This window comes from Lactuca saligna, chromosome 8, assembly GCF_052625555.1.
Source record: "Lactuca saligna cultivar CGN05327 chromosome 8, ASM5262555v1, whole genome shotgun sequence".
Classification (NCBI taxonomy): Eukaryota; Viridiplantae; Streptophyta; class Magnoliopsida; order Asterales; family Asteraceae; genus Lactuca; species Lactuca saligna.
In genome coordinates, this window is record NC_136424.1 from 74,370,077 (window position 1) to 74,394,846 (window position 24,770).

At 34.3% G+C, this 24,770-nt stretch overlaps 1 protein-coding gene across 2 annotated transcripts; it reads right to left on the bottom strand.

Moving 5' to 3' along the window:
• Window positions 1-16,912: 16,912 nt before the first annotated feature.
• On the bottom strand, window positions 16,913-24,166 carry LOC145011894 (peamaclein-like). 2 transcript variants are annotated; one of them, XM_078970644.1, is made up of 3 exons: window positions 17,400-17,519; window positions 17,281-17,311; window positions 16,913-17,182 (listed from the first exon to the last, which is right to left on the bottom strand). In XM_078970644.1, exons 1-3 carry the CDS (start codon window positions 17,469-17,471, stop codon window positions 17,001-17,003), a joined length of 285 nt encoding a protein of 94 aa, XP_078826770.1. In that variant the 5' UTR covers window positions 17,472-17,519; the 3' UTR covers window positions 16,913-17,000. The 2 variants fall into 2 exon arrangements, 1 of the variants encoding a protein (XP_078826770.1); XR_013664312.1 differs by lacking the exons at window positions 16,913-17,182; window positions 17,400-17,519 and adding an exon at window positions 23,570-24,166.
• Between the last annotated feature and the right edge of the window lie 604 nt (window positions 24,167-24,770).

The following is a 24,770-nucleotide window of genomic DNA, read 5'->3' on the forward strand; positions in this document are numbered from 1 at the left end:
TCTTGGATTCCTTGAGAACCTTGTGAGCCTAGCACCTCAAGTATGATGCCTCAAATGTTTCACACAACACCACAACCCTTGGAATAAATTTGAGAGAAGAACACTATCACTCAAAATCGGCTAGCCCTCTTTTTCTACACTTAGTGGCCGATTTTGCTAGCCATGGAGCTTCTTATATAGTGTGTCACATTTAGGGTTACTCCATGTAAACCCTAGTGAGCATGGATTTTCATATTCCATGATCCATGGGTTCATAACCTCCATGGACTATCCATGGAGCACCTTATGGGTTTTAGCCCAATTCAATAAACCATGGATCATTTGCCCAGTATACAAGAATGGATGATTTACACAATCAACCCCATATATTTAATTAGTCTCCTTTTGATCACCAAATGAATTCTAAATTAATTCTTGATCAATTATAATTAAATAATATTATTAATATATTAGAACTTATAATATATTAATAAACCTTAAGTTTCCTTTCTCTCATTTAATCTATCCAAGTGTTGCAATTCCATGCAACCCAAATGGACCATGCCAACCGGCTCAATTACATCCCAGAAATAGTTATGAACTTAGACACCTAATCCAAATGAAGGACATGGATAATACCACGTTTCGGACTTGTTATGGGCATTACGAGTTCGTGGTGATGCCATTTGAGCTCACCAATGCACCTGCGGTATTTATGGATTTGATGAATTAAGTATGCAGGTCGATGCTCGATCGTTCAGTGATTATATTAATTGATGATATCTTGGTATATTCCAAGACTAGAGAGCAGCAAGAGGAGCATCTATGTGGGCTACTGGGGGTGTTGAGGTGAGAACGGCTTTATGCTAAGTTCTCGAAGGGAATGCTTTGGTTACGATAGGTTTAGTTCCTCAGACACCTCATTAATCAGGATGAGATATTAGTCGATTCGGACAAGATCGAGGTTGCAATGCAGTGGGAGGTTCCGAAATCTCCCTCGGGTATCAGGAGTTTCTTGGGTTTGGCAGGGTACTATCGGATATTCATTCACAATTTATCTAAGATTGCAGTACCCATCACTCGTCTGACGAGGAAGGGGGTGTATTTTTGGTGGGGCCTTAAGAAGCAATTGGCATTTGAGACCCTTCAACAGAGATTATGTGAGGTCCCGGTTTTAACCCTCCCAGAGGGAATTGAGGATTTTGTGGTATGTTGTGATGCATCCATCATTAGCTTGGGGGTGGTCCTCACGCAGAGAGGACGGGTGATAGCTTATGCTTCGCAGTAGTTGAAGCCGCACGAGACGAGATATCCCATGCATGATCTGGAGTTGAGGGATGTGGTTTATTCCCTCAAGATTTGGAGGCATTATCTTTATGGGGTCCGATGTACTATCTACACAGATCACAAAAGTTTGAGGCATATTATGGATCGACCGAACCTGAACATGAGGCGGCGCAGGTGGCTGGACATAGTCTAGGATTAATACTACGAGATCCTTTACCATCCGGGTAAAACGAATGTGGTGGCGGATGCTTTGAGCCGCAAGTCGGTTGGGTCTTCTGATGGGATTTCATGTATGAGGATATAAGTGGATTCTACGCTTTTTGGATTGATTAGGGAGGCTCAAGCCGAGGCTGTTTGGGAAGAGAACTGGAAGATAGAGAGGATCAGGGGTGAGATCACCAGATTTTTTTCCCGGTAGTCGTGGATTGTTGACTTGTTGTGGTCAGGTATGGGTTCCTATGTCTGATGGGGTCAGATAGATTGTGTTAGAGGAGGGTCATAAGTCTCGTTTTTTCTATCCATCCCAAAGCCACCAATATGTATTAGGATTTGAGATTGAGCTATTGGTGGCCGTGTATGAAGAAGGAGATGGCTTGGTAAGTGGAGAGGTGTATAACCTGTAGGACGGTCAAGGCTGAGCACTAGAGGCCGCATGGCAAGATGCAACCACTAAAGGTTCCCATGTGGAAATGTGATCAAATTTTGATGGATTTCATCACCAACCTGTCGAAGACAACCCATTGTTTCGATGCTATTTGGGTCATCGTTGATCAACTTACCAAGAGTTCCCACATCTTGGCTATTCGTGAGAGTTCTTCGGCCGAGAAGTTAGATGATGTGTATATTCGTGAGATCACTGCTCATCATGGAGTCCCAGTCTCCATTGTTTCAGACCGTGATGTTCCGCTCACCTCCCATTTATGGCAGAAGTTCCATGAGGAGTTGGGCACGAGGTTGCACTTCAACACGACTTATCATCCGCAGACGGACGACCAGAGTGAGCTGACTCTACAGACCCTTGAAGATATGTTGCAAGCCTATGTCATTGATTTTGGTGGGAGTTGGGACTCCTACCTACGTCTTGCGGAGTTCTCCTACAATAACAGTTTTCACTCCAGCATTGGTGCTCCACCTTTTGAGCTCTTGTATGGGCGGAGATGTCATACCCCCGTTTGTTGGGGCGAGGTTGGTTACAGGGTTATGGGGTGGTAAAAGGTGTTCCTTCAGACTACGGAGATGATTCAGCGGATCAGACATAGATTGCAGACTGCTCGGAGTCGGCAAGAGAGTTATGTCGACCGATGCCGATACAATTTGGAGTTTCAGGTCGGCGACATGGTGTTACTGAATGTATCACCTAGGAAAGGTGTGATTTGCTTCAGTAAGAGGGGGGAAATTAGATCCCTGGTATATTGGTCCCTTTCGAGTTTTTTCTAGGGTTGGAAAGGTTGCTTACAGATCGGATCTTCCTGAGGAGCTCAGTCAGATTCACAACACTTTCCATGTTTCGCAGCTGTGAAAGTGTGTATTGGATGAGGATGCAGTGGTTTCCTTGGATGATATTCAGGTTGATAAGCACATGAACTATGTTGAGAGGCAAGTAGATATTCTATAGAAGATAGTAAAGGTTTTGCGTGGTAAGGAAGTACATTTGGTAAAGGTACGATGGCAACATTGGAGGGGCTCTGAGTGGACCTTGGAGTTGGAGGCTGAGATACGGGAGCATTATCCATATTTTTTCACTGCAACAGACTTCAAGGACAAAGTTTAGTTCAATTTAGGGAGAGTTGTAACACCCCGAATTTTAAGTATTTTCAAATTCATCCCTTGGTTTTAATTATCTCATTTTTGGTCCTTGGAATTAGAAGGAAGTGGCCATGGCAAGCCCTAGTGGCAATTTTATAATTTTGATGTGGAAGGAGTATGCTAAGCGTACATGTGAGTAAGCTAAGCGTACTAGGGCATACCCTAGTACGTTGGGCATACACATGTACATTGGGCGTACTCTGTCGAAAGTGAAAACCTAATTTTTAGGGTTTGTGGGGAAATTAAGCACCTTTATAGCTCATTTACCCCCACCATTCCAGCCTCCAACCCCTTGAGTCGTTTTTGGCAAAACCTAACCCCATAAGAGTGTATTTTGAGCTAAAAGTGTGCCATTTGTGTGCTTAAGGAATAAGGAGTTGCATCAATGAGTTTAGAAGTTGAAGCAAGCTTGTGGATCTTGGATCATCACCTTCTTGGGAAGCTCTAGAAGGCTAAAAGTCTTCACCTTGATTCTTTGTTTTCTTGGATCTCCTTTTCGGTAGCTTTATGTGTTCTTCTTGTCCTAAAAGTCTCATTTCTATGCATGTTTGGTGTTGGACGTTTTGACCTGTTCTTCTATGTAGCATCTTGTAATTTTACTGTTTGTGAAGTCAACCTTAGTCAACCAAAGTAAAAATTGGGTCAATTAAAATCTTTTTTATTGTATAGGTTTTCATTAAGGTTGGAATAATAACCTTTGCTTGTTAAAAATCCTTAAAATATTTGTGGTTGAATTTAGGAGGCAAATGCTTAAAACCGAGAACATTCGCATCTTCCTTCTGTTCTTTCCCTTCGGACTGCAAACGAGGGTCGTGAACCCTCGGATCGTAAATGAGGCTGTGATCTGGCTTCGGCCGTGATCAGGCTTCAGCCGCAAACTCATCGGATCTTATCACTTCGGGAATCAACCTTATCGCCTTGGATCTCTTTCTCAGCCGCGAACCGCTTCTGGGTCGTAATCGCCTTCTCGGCCACAACCACCTTCGGCCCGTAAACGAGGTTCACAGCCATGAACCCTCGCATATATATAGATTTCAGTCAACTTTTGCTTCATTTATACACCTTCAAACACAATTCCAACCATTTTCTCGCAAGTATCATCAGCCAAGAACAACCTCTTTCCTCAAGAACATGCAAAGATCATCATTTCTCATCAATTTCAAGTGATAATCACTAGTTCATCATAAGATCTAACATATATCCTTTCTTGATCTTGTTATCACTTTAAGAACACCATTCAATCTTCTTATACTAGGCTAAAACCCATTTGATTTCACTAGTTTTCACGAAGAACGAGAAGAACACGAAGAACAATCACCTGAAAACCTTTGAATCTTCTTAGAATCTGGCCTAGGATCATCAAGTGTTATTCATTTCTTCAAGAACATAGAGTCGTGAACACCCAGGATGTGAACACCAATCAGATTCCATTTTAGCTTCTAAACACTCCAACGAGTGACAGTTAGTATTAATACATAAAATACATATAAATTATAATAGGTATAATTTATGATTCAAGAACACCAACTCATGAGTACATTATTTTACAATAACATGAGTTTACACTACTGTACAAGAAAAAGAGTTTGATTCAAAACTAAACAAGGGTATACAACTTTCAAGTACATTTAGAGTATACTAAACAAGGAACATACTATCATTCATTTATTTCAAAATTATTGGGTTTTCATTATACACATAATGTTTATATGCTTTTTATGAGACAATATGTTCAGGTTGTTTATTCATTTAAACAACATAGTTAAAGTCCTGATATTATAACCAGAATCTTTAATCGGGATCGAAACAAGTGTGTATAGATCGATATTAGGATTGACAACCCCGAACTCAAACCGCTAGCTACAGCCTGGCATACAAGCCTACGAGTGACACTTGTTATCAACAGTTTAACGCCTTCAAAGCGTTGTTTCAGACGATATAGTCATAGTATGGTTATAATAACTCATTAAAAAGATATTAACAATACATTAGTGTATAATTAACTAAACATGAGTATATTTTCAAAGTTCTAGGTTTACAATGATACAGTTTACAGCATTACATTACAGTTTACAATAATAGCTGGTGGAGCCAGGCACACTCACTTATACAGGTTTTACAACGGAATACATATACAGAACAATGGTTTAGAAACAGAACAGTTTTATTAGATTAAAACTACTTTTCATATACAGCAGAAAATATAGGATTTTCTTGAATAGTTTACATATTCAAAGAACAGAAAACATACTTTCAAACATAAATAATTATGCACTCACTCAACTTTATGTTGATACTCTCTTTTCAAATTACTTGTATTCTCATGGAATTAGTAGACAGGTGCTCCCTGAGATTTTAAGAAGATGGAGCCGTTTTGAGTCATATCTTCTGTATTTTATTATAATTGTTTTGGTGTCAATATACAGTGATTGAACCCATGTAAATACTTTTACCTTTTAAATACAATGGTTGTTTGTAATTTGATTATTGTGATTCATGTGTTGTGATACTACAAATGAAGTCCTCCACCCCCAGAAGTTTCCGCGCTCTGGTTTGGGGGTGCGACAGATTGGTATCATAGCATTGTTTATAGTGAACTCAGTATATCAATCCATAAAAGATATACAAACTATAAATACATTGGGGCTGAGAGCTCTGACTACAAGTATGCTTTTAAAATTTTAAGTACTTTTACAATAAGTATACTAACACTCATACATACAAGAACAGTACCACGGCCATAATAACTCAAAAGTATTTGGATGTTAGACACTACAGTCAAACCTGGGCAGTTATGTAGTCATATCTGGGATTAATATAGCTTGATCAACTATATTGGTCTGAGATACAACCAACATGTGTTTGGGAGTGAAGTTAGTGTTGCAGCAAGTCTAAAACTTACCAACTATATATGTACAGAAGAACTCTAGAACATAACATAAAGTAAAATACTATAGGAGTATTTTAGGCACTATATACTAAGAACAAATATGTGAAAAAAAAAGAATCATTCTAGTAGAGCTATAAATATTAAGTATATTTTACAATTATATATGATTAAGGTTTTATAGACTAAGAATATGTGATCTATCTTTATTTCCTATTCCTTGTTTGGTTGTAGACTGAGAGAAAGGTCATTTATTTGAAGGTCTAATCTACCCGAGTTATATATAATTAGTATATACTTTGTAGTTATAGAAGTACCCAGTTCAATTCATGTCATAAAAAATACATTATCAATTAACTGTAAGTTTCTCTCGTAGAAACTTGTATTTGCAACATATCTTTACAAATTATATTAGATATTTCTTGTATCCCTATTCTCGCTTAGATAACAATGGTTGGATTCCATCTACCCGGAGACCTGTACTTTCCCAATCAGGGAAATGGAGGATGGCTCGATGAAGAGCCAGAAGAGAATCCTGAAATTCCCTTAGATGATTTTGCAGAAATTTCTTCTGAAGATGCTGATTCAGAATCAGAAGCCTATAACCCACCACCAGTTGCCCAGAATCCTAATCCATGACAAAACTTCCAAGGTTCGGCGCCTCTGTGGGTAATAAACTTATACAGGTGGAGTGATGAACAGGGTCACAACCATCCTTATCAAGGAGACCGAAGCTTCTACAATATGGACACAAGAGGCTCAGCAAACAGATCCCTCCTAGTGTTAGTTCTTCGTGTGGAGCGTAACGATGAGCAGGGAAGAGCTGCTATCGACCGAGTCACACAGGTTGATACTACTACTGAAATCAACATCGTTCACATTCGCAACCTAGAAGACAATCATTATGCGACAAAGGATCATACTAATTTCTTGATGAGAGAACAGGTGGCATCCCAAGCCGAAGTTAGAGAACTGTGAGAACGATAAATAACACAAGAAAGGCGTATGTATGAAATAGAACACCAGTTAGCCAAATACAGGGCCAGATCTAGTAGGAAGTAGATCATCTTCTACTCGTTTACTACTTACTCTTTTGGTTATAGTTTAAGTCTACAAATATGTTCTGGTGTTATTTTTCATGTTTTTCAGTACGACCGTGAAAATTTCATTTTCGGTAGATCGGTTTGATGTCGATGTGTTCCTAGTATTTGGGTATATTGTAGACCTTCTTTAAGGTCAAATTTTCCAAACTCTATGTATATAATATGCCAATACAATTGACATGAATTTTCATACTCTTTGAAAAACAACCACTCAAATTCATATTATCCTGTTGCAAGTTGTACTTGTAGTAGACTTCTATTTCCAATTCTTTACAAGATTCATATTGAACTAAGTGTTTTAGTTCAGAGATATCAGATTCATGTTTATTCTTAATATCTAACCGTCTCTTCATCTTTTATTTCTTAACGTGAAAGATGCCTCCATAGAGAAACCCAAGGCGTGTCAATGTTAATGAAGATCCAACACTACCTCCATCACCACCTCCTCGATTTGATGATGTCATGTTTCAGGAAATGGTTACAGTAGATGTTGCAGCTACTATGTCACATATAAACACCACTGGTGCATTTGGATCAGGTAGTGGCACACATACCTTCAATCAGGGTGAAAGTCACAGGCATCATCGAGAGTGTACCTACAAGGACTTTACAAACGCCAAACCTAGGACCTTTAATGGTATTGGGGGGTTATTGATTTAAGATAATGGATCGAGAAAACAGAGGCAGTCTTCAAAATCTGGTCCTGTCTGTAAAGCAGCAATGTTAAGTTCGTTGCCTGTACCTTTGCTGATAGAGCCCTAACATGATGGAACGACTATGTTAAGTCACTGACTCTAGTAGTGGATAACTCTATAAGTTGGGATAACCTAAAGCCAATGTTGATGTGGGAGTATTGTCCGTGAGGTGAAATACAGAAGCTCGAACAAGAACTTTGGGGTCTTACTATCGTTGGTTCAGACATAACAACCTACACTAATAGGTTCAGCGACTTAGAGATCCTATGTCCAAATATGGTTGCTGTGGAGAGCAAAAAGATTGAAAGGTGCATTTGGGGGTTGTTCCCTCAGATTCAAGGAAGTGTCATTGCTTCAAGGCCTGTTACCTTTGATAGTGCCAAGGAGCTGGCACAGTCACTTATTGACCATGGAACCCGTCAATACTCTGTGGTTCCTGTGCCAAAACAACCCAATGGAAACAACAACAAAAATAATAACAACAACAACAACAACAACAACAACAAAGCATGGAATAAAAGGAAGGGCCAATTTTCTTAGGAGCCCTCAAAAAAGCAACCAATTAGTGGCAGTTCATGTTGCTATTGTACCTACTGTTATTCCTGTTAACCCTACACCAACTAAGCCTTATGTTAGTAAGCTCCTTAAATGCAACAAGTGTAATTTCCACCACAACGGAAATTGCTGAGAAATACAGTGTCTAAACTGCAACAGAAAATGGCATAATGCCCGATTCTATAAATCACCACCCCAACCAATTAGCCAAGTACCCACCACTGGAGTAGGTTAAGCGTGTCATGGATGCGAGGAGGTTGGACATTTCAAAAGAGATTTTCTGAAAGCTAGAAAGGCCTGTGGAGATGGAAGGATACTGGAAATTGGTCACGAAGAGGCTGTGGCAGACCCTGTGGTGGTCACGGGTACATTTCTTCTCAGCAATACTTATGCATGCATTCTATTTTATTGTGGTGCTGAGAAGAGCTTTGTGAGCCATAATTTCGAGCACCTACTAAAACATAACTCCCAATAGACCTTATGTCAGTCTCTATCAAAAGTTTTGACGTCATAATTGGTATGGATTGGATGTGTTCTAACCATGCCGACATCCTATGTTACGAAAGAGTCGTACACCTGAACTTTACAAATAATGAAACTCTTATCATATACAGCGACAAACCCGAAACGAACCTTCAGATCATTTCTTGTATCAAGGCATACAAGTATCTTCATAAGGAATACTGTGCTTTCTTAGCTCACGGTGACAAACCCAAAACGAACCTTTAGATCATTCCAATTTCCAATCATTCCTATGATTGCTTTAGCTAATTGGATGCATATATGTTATACAAATTTCTATATAGGACCTGTTTGTTCTACGAGATTTCACTTGTGGAACTAAACATCCTATACCAAATCATCATTTGAATCACCTTCCAAAAGGTGAGTTCATACCCCCGTATTTTCATACTTTTTACTGTTTTAAAGGGGGGGGGGGGGGGGGGGGAATACAAGTCTAACACAAGGATATTGTGTTACAAACAAATGGATTCAAAATATCTAACAAATAGATTTCAAATATTTTTAAATCAAATAGTTTCAAATTTTGTTAAAATTATATCAAGTTATCAAAAGTGTTTTAAAATGTTACACTCTTTAAAATAATTTATAAACTTATATTTTCCCCAAAAATCATATATATATATATATATATATATATATATATATATATATATATATATATATATATATATATATATATATATATAAGATTTAAAGGGTTTAGGACTGATAACTAGCTTTATTTCCTTTTCCTTGTTTGGATCTGGACTTAGGGTAATGGTTATTTGTCCGACTGTCGCTTCAATTTGAGTTATAATATATATATATATATATATATATATATATATATATATATATATATATATATATATATATATATATATATATAAAGGTTATTTTATTAAGTTTCAATACCCTTTGTAATATGTCGAGAAAGGGGTTGTATTAATGAAACAGTTAGTATTAATACAGAAAATACATATAAATTATAATAGGTATAATTTATGATTCAAGAACACTAACTCATGAGTACATTATTTTACAAGAACACTATTTTACGCTATTGTACAAGAACAAGAGTTTGATTCAAAACTAAACTAGGGTATACAACTTTCAAGTACATTTAGAGTATACTAAACAAGGAACACACTATCAATCATTTATTTCAAAATGATTGGGTTTTCATTATACACGTAACGTTTATATGCTTTTTATGAGGCAATATGTTCAGGTTGTTTATTCATTTAAACAACATAGTTAAAGTCCTGATACTATAACCAGAATCTCTAATCGGGGATCGAAACAAGTGTGTATAGATCGATATTGGGATTGACAACGCCGAACTCAGACCGCTAGCTACAGCTTGGCATACACACCTACGAGTGATACTTGTTATCAACAGTTTAACGCCTTCAAAGCGTTGTTTCAGACCATCTAGTCATAGTATGGTTATAATAACTCATTAAAAAAATATTTACAATACGTTAGTGTATAATTAACTAAACATGAGTATATTTTCAAAGTACTAGGTTTACAATGGTACAGTTTACAGTATTACATTCCAGTTTACAATAACAGCTGGTGGAGCCAAGCACACTCACTTATACATGTTTTACAAAGGAATATAAATACAGAACAATGGTTTACAAACAAAACAGTTTTATGAGATTAAAACTAATTTTCATATACAGTAGAAAATATAGGATTTTCTGGAACAATTTACATATTCAAAGAACAGAAAACATACTTTCAAACATAAATACTTATGCACTCACTCAACTTTATGTTGATACTCTCTTTTCAAATTACTTGTATTCTCAGGGAATCAGTAGACAGGTACTCCTCGAACTTTTGAGAAGATGGAGCCGTTTTGAGTCATATCTTCTGTGTTTTTTTATAACTGTTTTGGTGTCAATATACAGTGATTGAACACATGTAAATACTTTTACTTTTTAAATACAATGGTTGTTTGTACTTTGATTACTATGATGCATGTGTTGTGATACTACAAATGAAATCCTCCACCCCTGATGTTTTTGCCGTCTGGTTTTGGGGTGTGATGTTCTAGACCCTAGGAAGGGTTCTAAGCCATAAAAATGAGGTTCCTTTATCTAGTTTTGCTACATGCTTCTTGTAGAAGGTCTTAATGGATTAATACCTTTCATTAAGGACTTTTTGGATGTGGAAAGTCATAAAGTTGGATACTTTATGACCGTAGTATGCCTCTGGACCTTAGATCTGAAGTATCAACTCAAATGTTGAAGCCGTTATGCACTTAATAAAGAAAATGGAGTTGCGAGGTTACGCTTCACATAGAACGGAGTATGCCCAGCGTACTTGGTCAGATCACCCGTAATCAGTCAATGCAAGGCTTGCATACGCTGAGCATACCTCCGGAGTATGCCTCGCGTACTCGCATGGAATATCCAAATTTAGGTTAATTCGGTTGGGTTGACTCTGCTGGGTTAATGCAGTGGATTTATGGAGTTTGACCATGTTTGACCAAATTTGACCATGTTTGACTTTTGAGGGTATTTTGGGTATTGTTGGGATTTTGATGGAATTGGTCACTTGGTGGTTGTAGGCTTTTGATTTGAGAGCTAGATTCAAATTTGAGCCTTATCAGTTATGTTCATCTTGTGAGGTGAGTTTTCCTCACTGTACTTACGAGTCGAAGGCACCAAGGCCAGCCCTTTGGATTGTTATCCTGATTATCGTATGATCGAGCATTGTAGTGATATGTTAGATCTATATCATGGTAAATAGGATGATGTTATGCTTTATGATCTGTCTGCTTGTTATTGGTTGGTTATTTGTATGTGTCGACACAGTGTATGTGTGGTTGGGTTGAGGTGGTCCTACTTTGTGTTGAAGGCCAACAGACCCAGGTCGACCCAGATAGAATGAAGGCTAGTAGGGTGTACCATTCAGGCCGAAGGCCAGGAGAATGGTCTAAATATGTTGAATGCCCAGTGTGGCGTACCAGTCATGCTGAAGGTTCTGTGAGCTGTCCAGGTAGACTGTAGGCTGTTGGAGCATTCCAATCAGACTGAAGGCTCTGTATGCATGCTTTTTATTGTTATCATTCTAGCTTTGTGTTGTGTTGATATATTGGGGGAACTCACTCAACTTTGGGCTTACAATTTTGGGTTATGTTGTAGGTACTTCAAATGATCGCGGGAAGGCAAATCTATGATCGTGCACCTCCTCATGTTTTGTTTTTTGATTTTGGGAAAACTCTGATAATAAACATACTTTGAAAACTATTTTTGAACAATTATGGATTGTGGAGTTGGTTGAAAAGTTTAATTTTTTCATGAATTTTTATGAATTTTTTGGATGTTACCCAAACCCTAGCAAGTTGGAGGCTAAAGAGGAAAGAGGAGTAGGAAGGGAATTTTTGAAATTCTCTTGGAATGAGGTGAATTTCTAAATTCATAACCAAAGGTGGTTTATATAGGTGATAGGGAGGTTAATGATAAGGCGGGTTTCCTTTTAGATAAACATTTTCCATTGCTTCCTCCCTAAGGCATTCTAAGCATCCTTATAGCCCAAGAACACCTATAGAAACCCTCTAGAAACCCTATAACCATCTTGAATTTTGTCCCCCCTACTAGGCAGGTTCTACAATTGGTCAATATTCAACTTTTGGATATTGCCACATTTAGTCCTTCCAGTTTTAATTAATCCAATTAATCCTAAAATTAATTCCAATTATATTTTGATTATTTCTTAATTAAATAATATTATTTCTAATTAATATATTATTATCATAATATATTAATGAGTTATTTATTTTGATTTCTAATTAATTTATTAACCATACAATAAATTAATAAATCAGTCTGTCTCTCCAAAAAACAATCCAATCCCTAAAAAGAGTTTGCTAATAATTCAAGATTATACTAATTTAGTTATTGGCTTATTCACCTAATCCAACAACTAACACCAAAACAATAGGTCATATAGACATCTTAATCAGTTATTAGTTTCATTGTGGCTAGAACAAACTTATGATATTACTGTGTCTAAAAAAATAATCTCCATTACATAAATATTACAATCACCTTTGGGAAGAAATACAATTTTTATGCAAATTATGCTTAAAATTCACCACATAAGTAATTAATCATCTAGAATTTGGGCTCCTTGAACAACAACTCAAACAATTGCTCACTGTGGTATTCAATAAACTTAAATGCCAAACTCAATGAAGCTTTATTTGGTTTAGTCACTTAAACTCAACATTAAAGATACTACTCATCATTTAATATAAAATTAAAATTTATCAAATTAGTAAGCTGTTCAAAATTTAGATAAACAATCAAGACATATTTGAAACATAATATCATAGGCAATTGTAGTAAAGCCAAGTTTCATTTGCATAATACAATTTTCTTCACGATTATTGACAACTAGAATGAGCGAATGAGTTTACAATGTTTGATGATAGTTTTTTTTTTTTTTTAAATATTTTTCAATGAAAACAAAAAATGAAATAGACTGAAAATGTATATTTATATACGATTTCAGAAACACCAAACAGTTGTGGGATTATGTGTATAAGTCATGCATAACGAAAACTTGAAGCCGCTATTGCCATTACATTATACAGAATGTATAGTTCTTCCATTTAAAGTAATATTTCACATAATCATAAAATATTTATACACAAATAAATATGATTGGATGATTAAGTATATATACTAATAACATAATTTTTCCATTTTATGGAAGTAAATTATAAAATATTTCATACGTGGAATATAGTATGTCCAGATCTTGACATTAGGAGATATATGTAAAACAAGTTTACATAATATGGGGTTTTTGTAATTGTTTCTAAAACTATATGAAAAAAAAAAATTAATATACTCATAACAAGTTATGCATTCGCTACCATAAATCAATATTTCCAAAAATGAGCTAAATATGATTCCATCCCCATTTGACATTCCCATTATATAAATTATAAATTGAAGATTTAGAAAAACTCTAAAATAAAAAAATATTTGCACACCCTCAAAAGAAATCATTATACATAGTGCTCATATAATGACATTGTTGAAAAAAAAATACATGATCTAAATCATATTCACATGCCTTAATTTTGGTCCTTTATTAATCATTTGACAAACTTGAATAAAAAGTGAGAAACAGATGGAGTTCCATTATAAACTCGTTAATGGACAAGGGTGATCCACCTAGAAAATAAATTCAACAATAATGACCATGATAGTGGTTTATGATGTTTAATTTTACATGCATCACTTAGCAAGAAAACAACCCTAAACAATTTATGATACAACTTAATTCTTGTTAGGCCATTATCAAGTTTAGGGTTCATATGCATAGAAGGGTGGGAATATCATCTTAATAAATTTTGAAATAGTAATTAGGGTATAGGTTAAATTTTACATTAGCTCTGATACCACGTGTAAGATCAATAGAGATAATCGAAGATTAATTAATTCATAAACATTAATAAACTTATCTCAATTTAAAGAACACTTACATGGAAATAATGATAACTTCATTAATGTTGAACATGAGGCTATAATCAGATTCCCTTTCTTATACTAATGATGTCTTCTTGATTTATGATGGATATATTGATGCCAATTTGTACTCATCATGATGGTATTTATAGGGATTTTTGAACGTAAGGGTATTTGATTGTTCATTAATTGGGTAATAGATTCATTAGTTATACTTATACATAAGGGGACAAGAAGTTGAAACCATACAAAAATTATCCATCAAGTTATAGAACGATGTTATATCCATCATACTACATAATTTAAAATTCGGAGACCTGATATGTCAATATAAAAAATGTTATCAAAAAAATATATATATGTAGCACCTGGTTGCTGGTATGTATTTTTGATTATTAACTCTCCTTATGTATTGCATTTTAACCTTGGACTCGGCGAGTTGAATGACTAACTCGCCGAGTAGAAGCAGGTCTAGTCACGGGATCAACTCTGGCTACTTGGCGAGTAGGGTCGTAGGACTCGGCGAGTAGACCCTGTCTGGACGGAAACCCTAACCAGGGTGTTTGCACCCTATTTAAACGATCTAACCCAGCCTCCATTTCCCCTAGCACTCCCAGAGGTCTGTAGAACGAAACCCTAGCCCTTTGTGTCCTTGTGGGTGATCTTTTTAGCATTTTGAAGGTGGTTTGGAGCTTGGGAGAAGAAGGAGAAGGTTGAGGAGTGCAAGAAGAGAAGAAGATCCAGAATCTACTCTGTGAGGGGCTTCTATTCAGGTAGAAAAGTTCCTACCTTGATCTTTAGTTCATTAAACCCCCTTCTTGTCCCTAAAAAAAGGTTTTAAGCCCTAAGAACCTAAATCTCTATGTGTTTATGGTTAATGTTCTGCTAGGACTTCAGATTTGGACCTTTAGAACATCCTAGTAGCATAAAGTCTCTGTGGTTGAGGTGATTGAGGTCCCTATTGAGTGTAGGACCTCTTAAAGAGCTTGGAATTGCATGTTTGAGCTCATTGGGCCATGCATGCACGTAAAGTTTGCAACTTTACGTGGTAAACATACCCTAGGACCATAGATCTGTGGTTTTGAAGCATTGCATGTCTCAGATCTGGCCTGTTTGGGAAATGGGTCGAGGAACTCGGCGAGTCCCAAAGTGGTACTCGGCGAGTTCTATGAAGATGGTCTTAGACTCGGCGAGTTGGATGAACAACTCGGCGAGTCCTATGAAGATTGCCTGGGGCTCGCCGAGTTGTTCTTCAAACTTGGCGAGTCGGTACTCGAGTCGGCCCCATAGTCCCGAGTGGTGAGTCAAGGGTGACTCAGTGAGTGGAGAGAGGGACTTGGCGAGTGGGACCGGATTAGTAAGGGAAGGACTCGGTGAGTTGCTCGCGGACTCAGCGAGTCCAGTCAACTGGAAGTTGACTTTGACTTGGATTTCGACTAGGTCGAGGGTAAAAGGGTCATTTTACCATAAGAACATCTAGCAGTGTTTGACTGATCGTTTTGTGGGATTTATAGCCAGAGGACGTCCGAAGCAGTAGCAGCAGTAGACAGTTAGTTTCCGATCAGTTCAGCAGCTACTTTGAGGTGAGTTACCTTCCAGTAGCGGTGGGTCTAAGGCCACAATGCCCACCCACCAGTAGGAGATGTGTGATTAGATGATTGTCTTTGTGATATTCATCTAGGGTTACTACTACCTGTGTTATGTTTATGTGTTAGTGACAGTAGGGGGAGATAGTCCCCTAGCATACCGGTCGATAGGGCCGAAGGGGCGGTCATGCCCAGCCATGCTAGATAGACTATGTAATATATGCGTTATGTGGTAGTAGTAGGGGGTGAAATAGTCCCCAATATCCGGTCGAGAGGACCGAAGGGGAGGCCAGCACCTAGATATGCTAGGCAGTATCCGGTCGAGAGGACCGAAGGGGTAGGTCGGGCACCCAGATATGCCTGACCATTTATGTATGTTATGTGATTATATGGTATGTGGTACAGTGGGGGAACTCACTAAGCTTCGTGCTTACAGTTTTCAGTTTTGGTTTCAAGTACCTCGTCAGCTAAGGGAAAGGAGTCGGCGCGGTAGCAGCATATCACACACACACACTCTTGTTTCCGCAGTTATGAGTTTATTCTGGGATTGATACTCTGATATTTTGGTTGTTTTCATGTTGTGGATTTCAAATTTGGGTTTAGATGTGAAATGGTTTAATTAAACAATGTTTTAATTATTAGTGTTTTCTAAGTAAAGTTTTAAAAACGAAATTTCTGGACGTGAAAATTGGGTCGTTACAATATAATTATACCTAACATATAGTTAGCGTGACAAAATAGTCATAAGGTTACACTAATGGGTTATTTTCCAACACTTAGTTGGAAAACCTTTTGCTTAAATCAAACCCTTATGTAGATGTGTACTCACTTTCCTTAATTTCTTTTTTCTTTTTTCTTTAAGCGACTCACAATTTTATGCAATAGCTTCCCAACACCATGCAAGTGCTTCATCAAGCTTATATTGAACATTCTCATTCATTTATCTTAAAACACAACACATATAGATAAGAAAAAGAAAATGACAGCGAATACACATCAAGTTTGTCTCAAACTAAAAGATATATTAATTATTTATCTTTTCTTAAATGAAAATTACAAAAACTTAAAGGAAGGGTGTTACATTTATTCCCATTTGGGTTTTAAGGACATTTAGGTTGTCCATCCTTGGTTTTCAAGTCTCTATAGCACGGACACTCATCTTTGTTTCCAAGAGTACCAGAAGGAACGCATAAACACTTTCCACAACAGTCTACACATACATCCATACAATGACTACGATGGTGTGTTGCAGAACAACGGACTGAACACGCAGAAGGGCATTCTACAAAAATGTACAAACATGTGTTATTTTATTAATAGTAATAGTAATAAAATAAATATTTTATTGAGAAAAAGATTAAAGTCTAAATTAGCATTTACCTGCGATTGGTACAGAACCTTCACCTCCAGCCTGGAAAACAAAAAGAAATGTAAAACTATAATTTATTTGAGACACATTTACAAAGAAAACTATAATTTCTATATCTACACACACTTACAATCGAGAGTTCTATAACTGCCATGGATGCAACAATAACGAAGACAAGGAAATTAAGTTGAACTCTTCCCATTTGTTGTTGTGAATGTATACGATTGAATTGACTAATGTCTCAATTGTTTTGTGGTGTTTTAGTTCATATGAAACTTTGTATTGAAAACCATGTTTATATAGGATGTTAGATGTTAATAGTAAATAGAAATATGATATAATTACATAGAATTAATTACAAGAATACGTTATGTCATCGGTTATTAAATTGTAAGATTTGCTTGTATTTCTTAATAGGAAACGAAATCAAATGTACATAATTGAATGGTATTTTGAAGTATCCATATATAGTATTTTTTTTTTAAAAAATAACCTAATTTGAAGATTTTGGATTTAATAAAATTATAATGGTTGGATGTGTGTTTCCAATTAAAATTGATTATATTATATTTGATATTAAAAAATAAATACCATACTATATATGATCAATATAAAATTAATGTTGGTTTGAATACCAGTCAATTTCTATATAATAATATGTCATACTATCATTTTTATTAAATTATAGTTTTGTATTTTTTTAATTTTTTTATTTAGTTATTCTTGTAAATATCAAAGATGAAAAAATTATATATTATGTATCATAATAAAGCTTAATACAATCCATAACAAATACATTAATATATATATATATATATATATATATATATATATATATATATATGTGTGTGTGTGTGTGTGAAGGGGTTTATAAAATATATTAGATAGTTTAGGATAAATGTTAAATTATATATATATATATATATACATATATATATATATATATATATATATATATATATATATATATGAGGTTTACCGTGGGAGATTGTATTCAATTTGAAGTTAAAGTTAGCATGATGATGATCTTAATTTGTCTTTGAAACACATAGACCCTTTATGTAATTTTTTTTCTCATGCAATGACCATCTATATTATTTTTCTGTTTGAAAACTATTACTTTCATGTGATATTATAAGCAACCGCGGTCACTTTGGTAAAAAATTGCAATCGTAACTTGTGTCATTGATGATATGGTTTAGGTATGAGTCTCTAAATGAACATGATATTCGAATACTAATTTTAGTTATAAGTCACCTATTTCCTTTAGGAAAAAATTATTACTTGATAACTTATCAATTTACTATCTAAGAGAAAAGGTAGTACAAATGAGAACATTCAAATGACAATCATGAACTGGTAGATAATAACCATAATTGACAATCCATTTGAAAGTTGTAGGGGTCGAATGTGTATAGTGAGGAGTCGAAGTAGTCAGAGTCTGTAATGTGTCGAAAATAGCTTGACTTAAACACTATCTATTTACAAGGCATATTAGTTTCAATACTTGAATTTTGAGTCCTTGTAATTTTTTCTATGTATGATTGTATCCTATAAATAGGATAGGTACATAGAATAGAGGAAGAGTATTAACTATTTTACTCTTTCAGACTAATATTTGAGCCAACCAGATCATATTTTGATATTGTGTTTTTTTATTGCTTTCATAACATCATTTGTGTTCGTAATCAATCCTAACACACTTCATTTGGTATCAGAGCAGGATTCACTCAATCGATTGAGGTTTCTCATTTTTTTTAATCACTCTTTCCAATTCAAAATCTTCCGCAATTTGAATCACGAAACTTGTGTTGATCGAATGTATTAAATAGATTATGCATTCTGCATGTTAGATTGATTGATTTTTATCAATCTTTGATTGATTTCATTCTTAGATATCTATTTGAGTCTCAAATCATCCTTCTTCTAAAATCCATACAATAATGGCAAATTTCAATTAGAACACAATGAGGAATTTCTCTCACTTTCTCGGATCGTCAACAAAGATTCCAATGTTGATTCCATAGTATTATGAGCAATGGGCTGATAGAATGGAAGACTATCTTAATGGGATCAATGACAATTTGATGTGATCGATCAATAAAAATCCATTTCTTTCTGATATGCTTGTTACTCTTGGAACTGTTACTACGAATGAAGATATGATCACGCAAGGAAACAAGATGAAGTCGAACGATAAGAAATTTCTATGTGAATTATGTGGTGCTCTTCCATTAGTAGTTTACAGCTATGTTTGTGGATGTTCTATAGCCAAGCAGATTTGGGATACCTTTAAGGAGAAGTATCATGTTAATGAGAAGACGAAGAAGAGTTATGTAACCAGTTCTTGCTAAAGTTGGGAGAATTCAAGCAAAAGGACAATGAATCAATCGAATCGTACTATGATCGATTGAATTAACCGGTTTTCAAGTATTCTTAATATGTAGTGCCTCGTTGATCCTTGGAGTTCAATCTCATGTTTCTTATGGGCTTACGAAAGGAGTGGAGGAACATCAGTTTGATGATTAAGACTTAAGGAAGCTTCGATGGTTACTCACTTGCCAATTTGTACAATGTCTTGAAAGCTCATGAAAGTGAAATCAATGATATTGCTGAAGAAAGTAAATTAAGTTTAGGTGGACCCTTGGCATTAGTGTCGAAAGTTGCAGTAAAGGAATTTGAAGTCGAATCTGTTGAAGAAGCCAAAAATGATGAATAAGGTTTTTTGTTTAACTCGGATGATGAAGTTGTTGCTTATTACTTAGACAATAAAGTGATAAAAAAATCAAGAAGCCTTTTAATCCAAAATTCAAGAATAACGATGAGGTTAAAGAAAAAAGTTCATCTGAAAAAAGTATGAAGGATGATTCTAAAGTAGAGAATAACGATGTTAAGGATTCGTATGAGAAGAAGAAGGAGCTGAAACTTAAAGGAGACTTAGGTTATGATTGTAACTACTACAATGGGTCGATCCATTTAGCAAAAGACTGCATGCCGAGGAAGAAAGTAGAGAAGAAGGAAACAATCAAGGATTAAGCTTACTATGTTGAGAAGCTTGAGGAGATTCGATCTCACATGAAGGGAGTTTCTTTGGTGGCTAGAGGATATGACAAGGAAGAGGGCACATATGAAATCTGGCATTCCGGTACAGATGATGATGAGATGCGAAATTCGACTCATGGAGCAATGTATGCAAAACTAGAAGAGGATGAGAAGGTTTAAGAAGATGAGATCAATGGGAGGTGTTTTGTGTCGACAAGCTTAACTAAATAACCGATAACTACAAAGGTGTGTGATCTTCTTAAGTCATTTTAAATTCCTTCATCTTGTTATAATGATGTTTTATTTGAGTTTGATAATACATGTGCTTATGTTAATGACATGTTAATCTCCATGAGTAGTCAAGCAGAAAAGTCCAAGTCCCATTTATATGAAGCTACAAATAGACTCGAAGATAAGAAGGGACTAGTGGAATATCTTGATCATAGAATAACTAATTTTTGCAAAGATAAAGATTCACTTAGGATGGGCAATTCGATGCTTAATAAACAAAGAAACATATAGTGTAGTTTTGTTAAGCGTCTGCATGGTAAACTGATAGAATTTTATCATTTAGCTAACATATGCGATGAACATCATTGTAAATTGGTTCCTTTTCTTTTATATAAAAGAGAACAAATAGATGAAACATCATATGATTGTGAATGTAATATATGGTTTAGGTACGAGTCTCTAAATAAACATGATATTCGAATATTAATTTTAGTAAGCTTCTACAATCGGAACTTGTGTCAGTAAATGATATGGTTTAGGTATGAGTTGCTAAATAAACATGATATTCGAATACTAATTTTAGTTATAAGTCATCAATTTCCTTAAGTAACAAATTATCAGCGGAGAAGTTAACCATTTACTATTTAGGAGACAAGTTAGTACAAACTAGAACATCCAAAGACCGCCATGAACCGATAGGTAATAACCATAATGGATGATCCATTTGAAGATAAATAAGAATAAACATATGGTTTTAAAGTAATAGAAGCTAAAGTTCTCTTAAATCTATGAAACGAATGTGTATAATTTTTAAAGAATTTTCTTAATGAAATAAAATTTAAAACCTTTATGGGAGTGATCTTATAAAATCGGTTTGCAAAGATTTAAATAACAAAATCAGAACTTTAGATCATGATGAATTAGTTTATATATATATATATATATATATATATATATATATATATATATATATATATATATATATATATATATATAATATGGAAGGAAGATTTAAACAAATAGATTTTTGAACAAATAACATTTTTAAAAGTAAAGAGTTGTTAAAAAAAATGAAAATTTAATTTATTATAAATGAATAATATAAAAAAAAGTTTGTGAAAAAATATTTCACCTTTAAATATAAAAATTACACCTTATTTCTTTTGTGATGATTCCAAAGATAAAATTATTCCGAAGTAGTGATTAATTTTAATATACTCAAAATGGCTTTATGTTTTTGTCATTTTTAGTGAAAGAATAAAAATAAATAAATAATAAAAATAACTAAATAATAAAAATCCAAAATAATTAAATATTATTAAATATTATTTGTCATTATTGTGTCTTAAAAAAGCAAACCCGTTATATAAATATTGCAATCACCTTTGGGCAGAAATACATATTTATGCTTAAAATTCACCACATAAGTCATTAATCATCTATTACTTGGGTTTCTTGAATAACAACTCAACAAATTGCTTAATATGGTGTTCAATAAACTCAAATGCCAAACTGTCCGGTCACTTATACTCAACATTAAAGATAGCACTTATCATTTAGTATAAAATTAAAATTTATCAAATTAATAATCTGTTCAAAATTTGTATAAACAATGAAGACATATTTGAAGCATAATATCATAAGCAATTGTAGTAAAAGCATAGTTTCATTTAAATAATACAATGTTCTTCATGATTATTGGCAACTAGAATGACCCAATGAGTTTACATTGTTTCATGATAGTTGGTGTAATATTTTCCAATCAAAACAAAAAATACAGTGCACAGAAAAGTATATATTTATTTACGACTTCACAACATCAAACAGTTATAGGCTTATGTGTATAGATCGTGTATAATGAATACTTGAACCCACTGTTGTCATTGCATTATGCAAAATATACAACGTGTCTATTCATAATAATATTTCACATAATCATAAAATATTTATATATAAATGTATGTGAATGGATGACTCAGTATATATATACTAACAACATGATTTATCCATTTTCTAGAAGGAAATTCTAAAATATTACTTACCTTGAATATAGTATATCCACATCTTGACATTACTAATATATATATATATATATATATATATATATATATATATATATATATATATATATATATATATATATATATATATATATATATATATATATATATATATATATATATATATATATATTATATATATATATATAAACAGTTTACATAATATGGAATCTTTGTAATTGTTTATAAATATATATGAACAAAAACTAATATACTTATAACAAGTTATGTACTCACTACCATAATCAATGTTTCCAACAACGAGCTAAATATGATTACATCCCCATTCGTCATTCATATTAGATTAATTATAATTTGCAGCTTTGAAAATTAATAAAATAAAAAATATTTACTCGTTGGATGTAATTAGTTTGTTATCCATATGTCTACGTTAGAATTGTAAAACATTAAATTATGGTATTAAAACATTACACTAAGGCAGCAAAACAAACATCTTCCACTGCATGATAATAACATAATTTTAAGGCTTTTAGGCGTTATCAAGTCAAGAATTAAGATTATTAAGTTTTAATGTAAACACTAAGAAATTAACTTCTTTTTTCACCTTCACCAATATCCATACTCATAGTGCTCATATAATGACACTAAGTGTAAAACTCGTGTAATACATGGTTTGATTAAAAAAATATTAAATATCAAATTGAAAACAATAAATATTTTTTAAAATAAAATTTTGAAATAAGGAATGAAAAATATATTAATTACAATTTATTATTACATTTATTATATTTAATACTTTACATATATATACATAATACTTATGTGGCTTTAATTTTAAAAATTAAAAAAATCTAGAAATTGACATATGGATTTTATTTTATTTTAAAAATATTACAAAATAACAAGTGTCAAAACTTATGGGAGATTCACATTTGGCAAAATTGATCTTCATTTATTATAGTAGATTTTTAAAAAAAAATACAAAATCTAAAATGTATACACATACCTTAATTTTGATCCTTTATTGGTAACTACTGTTTAAGCGTAAAGGAAGAGATGGAGCAGCAACCGGTGTTGCCGAGGAAGAAAAGTCGGTCTAGCGGAGGAGTTTGGTGGGTGTTCTTCTGTGAAATGTTGCAACAGTAAATAGTTGTGAGCCAGAACTGTGAAGAAATTAGGTGAAGATTGGGATAATAAAAAAGACGTCGTATGGTGGTGATGGAGTCGGAAATAGAGACATATGATTCCCGACATCAGATTGTAACATCAGTAAATTAAGAAGCAGTACACAACATACCTAGAAAAAAACAGAGAGAAACACAAAGAAGCAAACAGGAAAGAAGAGTAAAGAAGAAAGGGGAAACAATTAAATAAAACCGAAAGGAACCGTATTAGAGGAGAAAGGCGGTTAATGGGTGTGAGGAAGAGACGATAAGAATGAGGAATTGTATGGCGGTTTGTGGAATTGAGTGGCAAAATATGAAAGGAAGAAAGTTGCGTGCCAAAAGATGAAAGAGAATGGCGGTGTAACATCTGATTGGGTGGAAGAGGTGGCGGTGGGAAAAGTGGGATAAGAAGGAAGAGAAGAATAAGATCTACTGTATGGCGTTTGAAAGAGAAGAAGAACTTTGGTGGCAAAACAGGAAAGAGAAAAAACTTTACTGTTCCCTAACCTTTTAAGCTTTTATGTATATACTAATTTGATAAACTCAAACAAAAAGTGAGAACAGATGGAGCCCCATGATAAAGTCGTTTCTGGAAAAAGGAGACACACTCAGAAAATAAATTCAACAATAATGACCATGATAGTTGTTTATAAAGTTTAGTATTACGTGCATCGCTTATCAAGAAAACAACCCTAAACAATTTATGATAAAACTTAATTTGTGTTAGGTCATTATCAAGTTTATGGAAATAATAATAAATTCAATGATGTCGAACACGAGGCTATAATCTGATTCCATTTCTTACATTAATGGTGTCTTCCTGATTTCGAATGGAGATGTTGATGCCTATTTGTACTCATCATGATGTTGTTTATAGGAAGTGTTTGAACGTAAGGGAGAAATGTTGAGTCTCCATTTGATTGTTCATTAATTGGGTAATAATTAGTTATTCATCAAGAAACAAAAAGTTGCAACCATACAATATTAGTCCCTCAAATTATAGAATAATTTTATATCCATCATACTACATTATTCAAAGTT

What these genes read in the sequence shown, in the direction of transcription:
- LOC145011894 (XM_078970644.1), bottom strand. Translation starts at nt 17,471, where the DNA reads ATGGGAAGAGTTCAACTTAATTTCCTTGTCTTCGTTATTGTTGCATCC. An exon ending in CAGTTATAGAACTCTCGATT is followed by an intron (nt 17,312 to 17,399) that starts GTAAGTGTGTGT and finishes TTTGTTTTCCAG; the next exon opens with GCTGGAGGTGAAGGTTCTGT. An exon ending in AGGTTCTGTACCAATCGCAG is followed by an intron (nt 17,183 to 17,280) that starts GTAAATGCTAAT and finishes ACATTTTTGTAG; the next exon opens with AATGCCCTTCTGCGTGTTCA.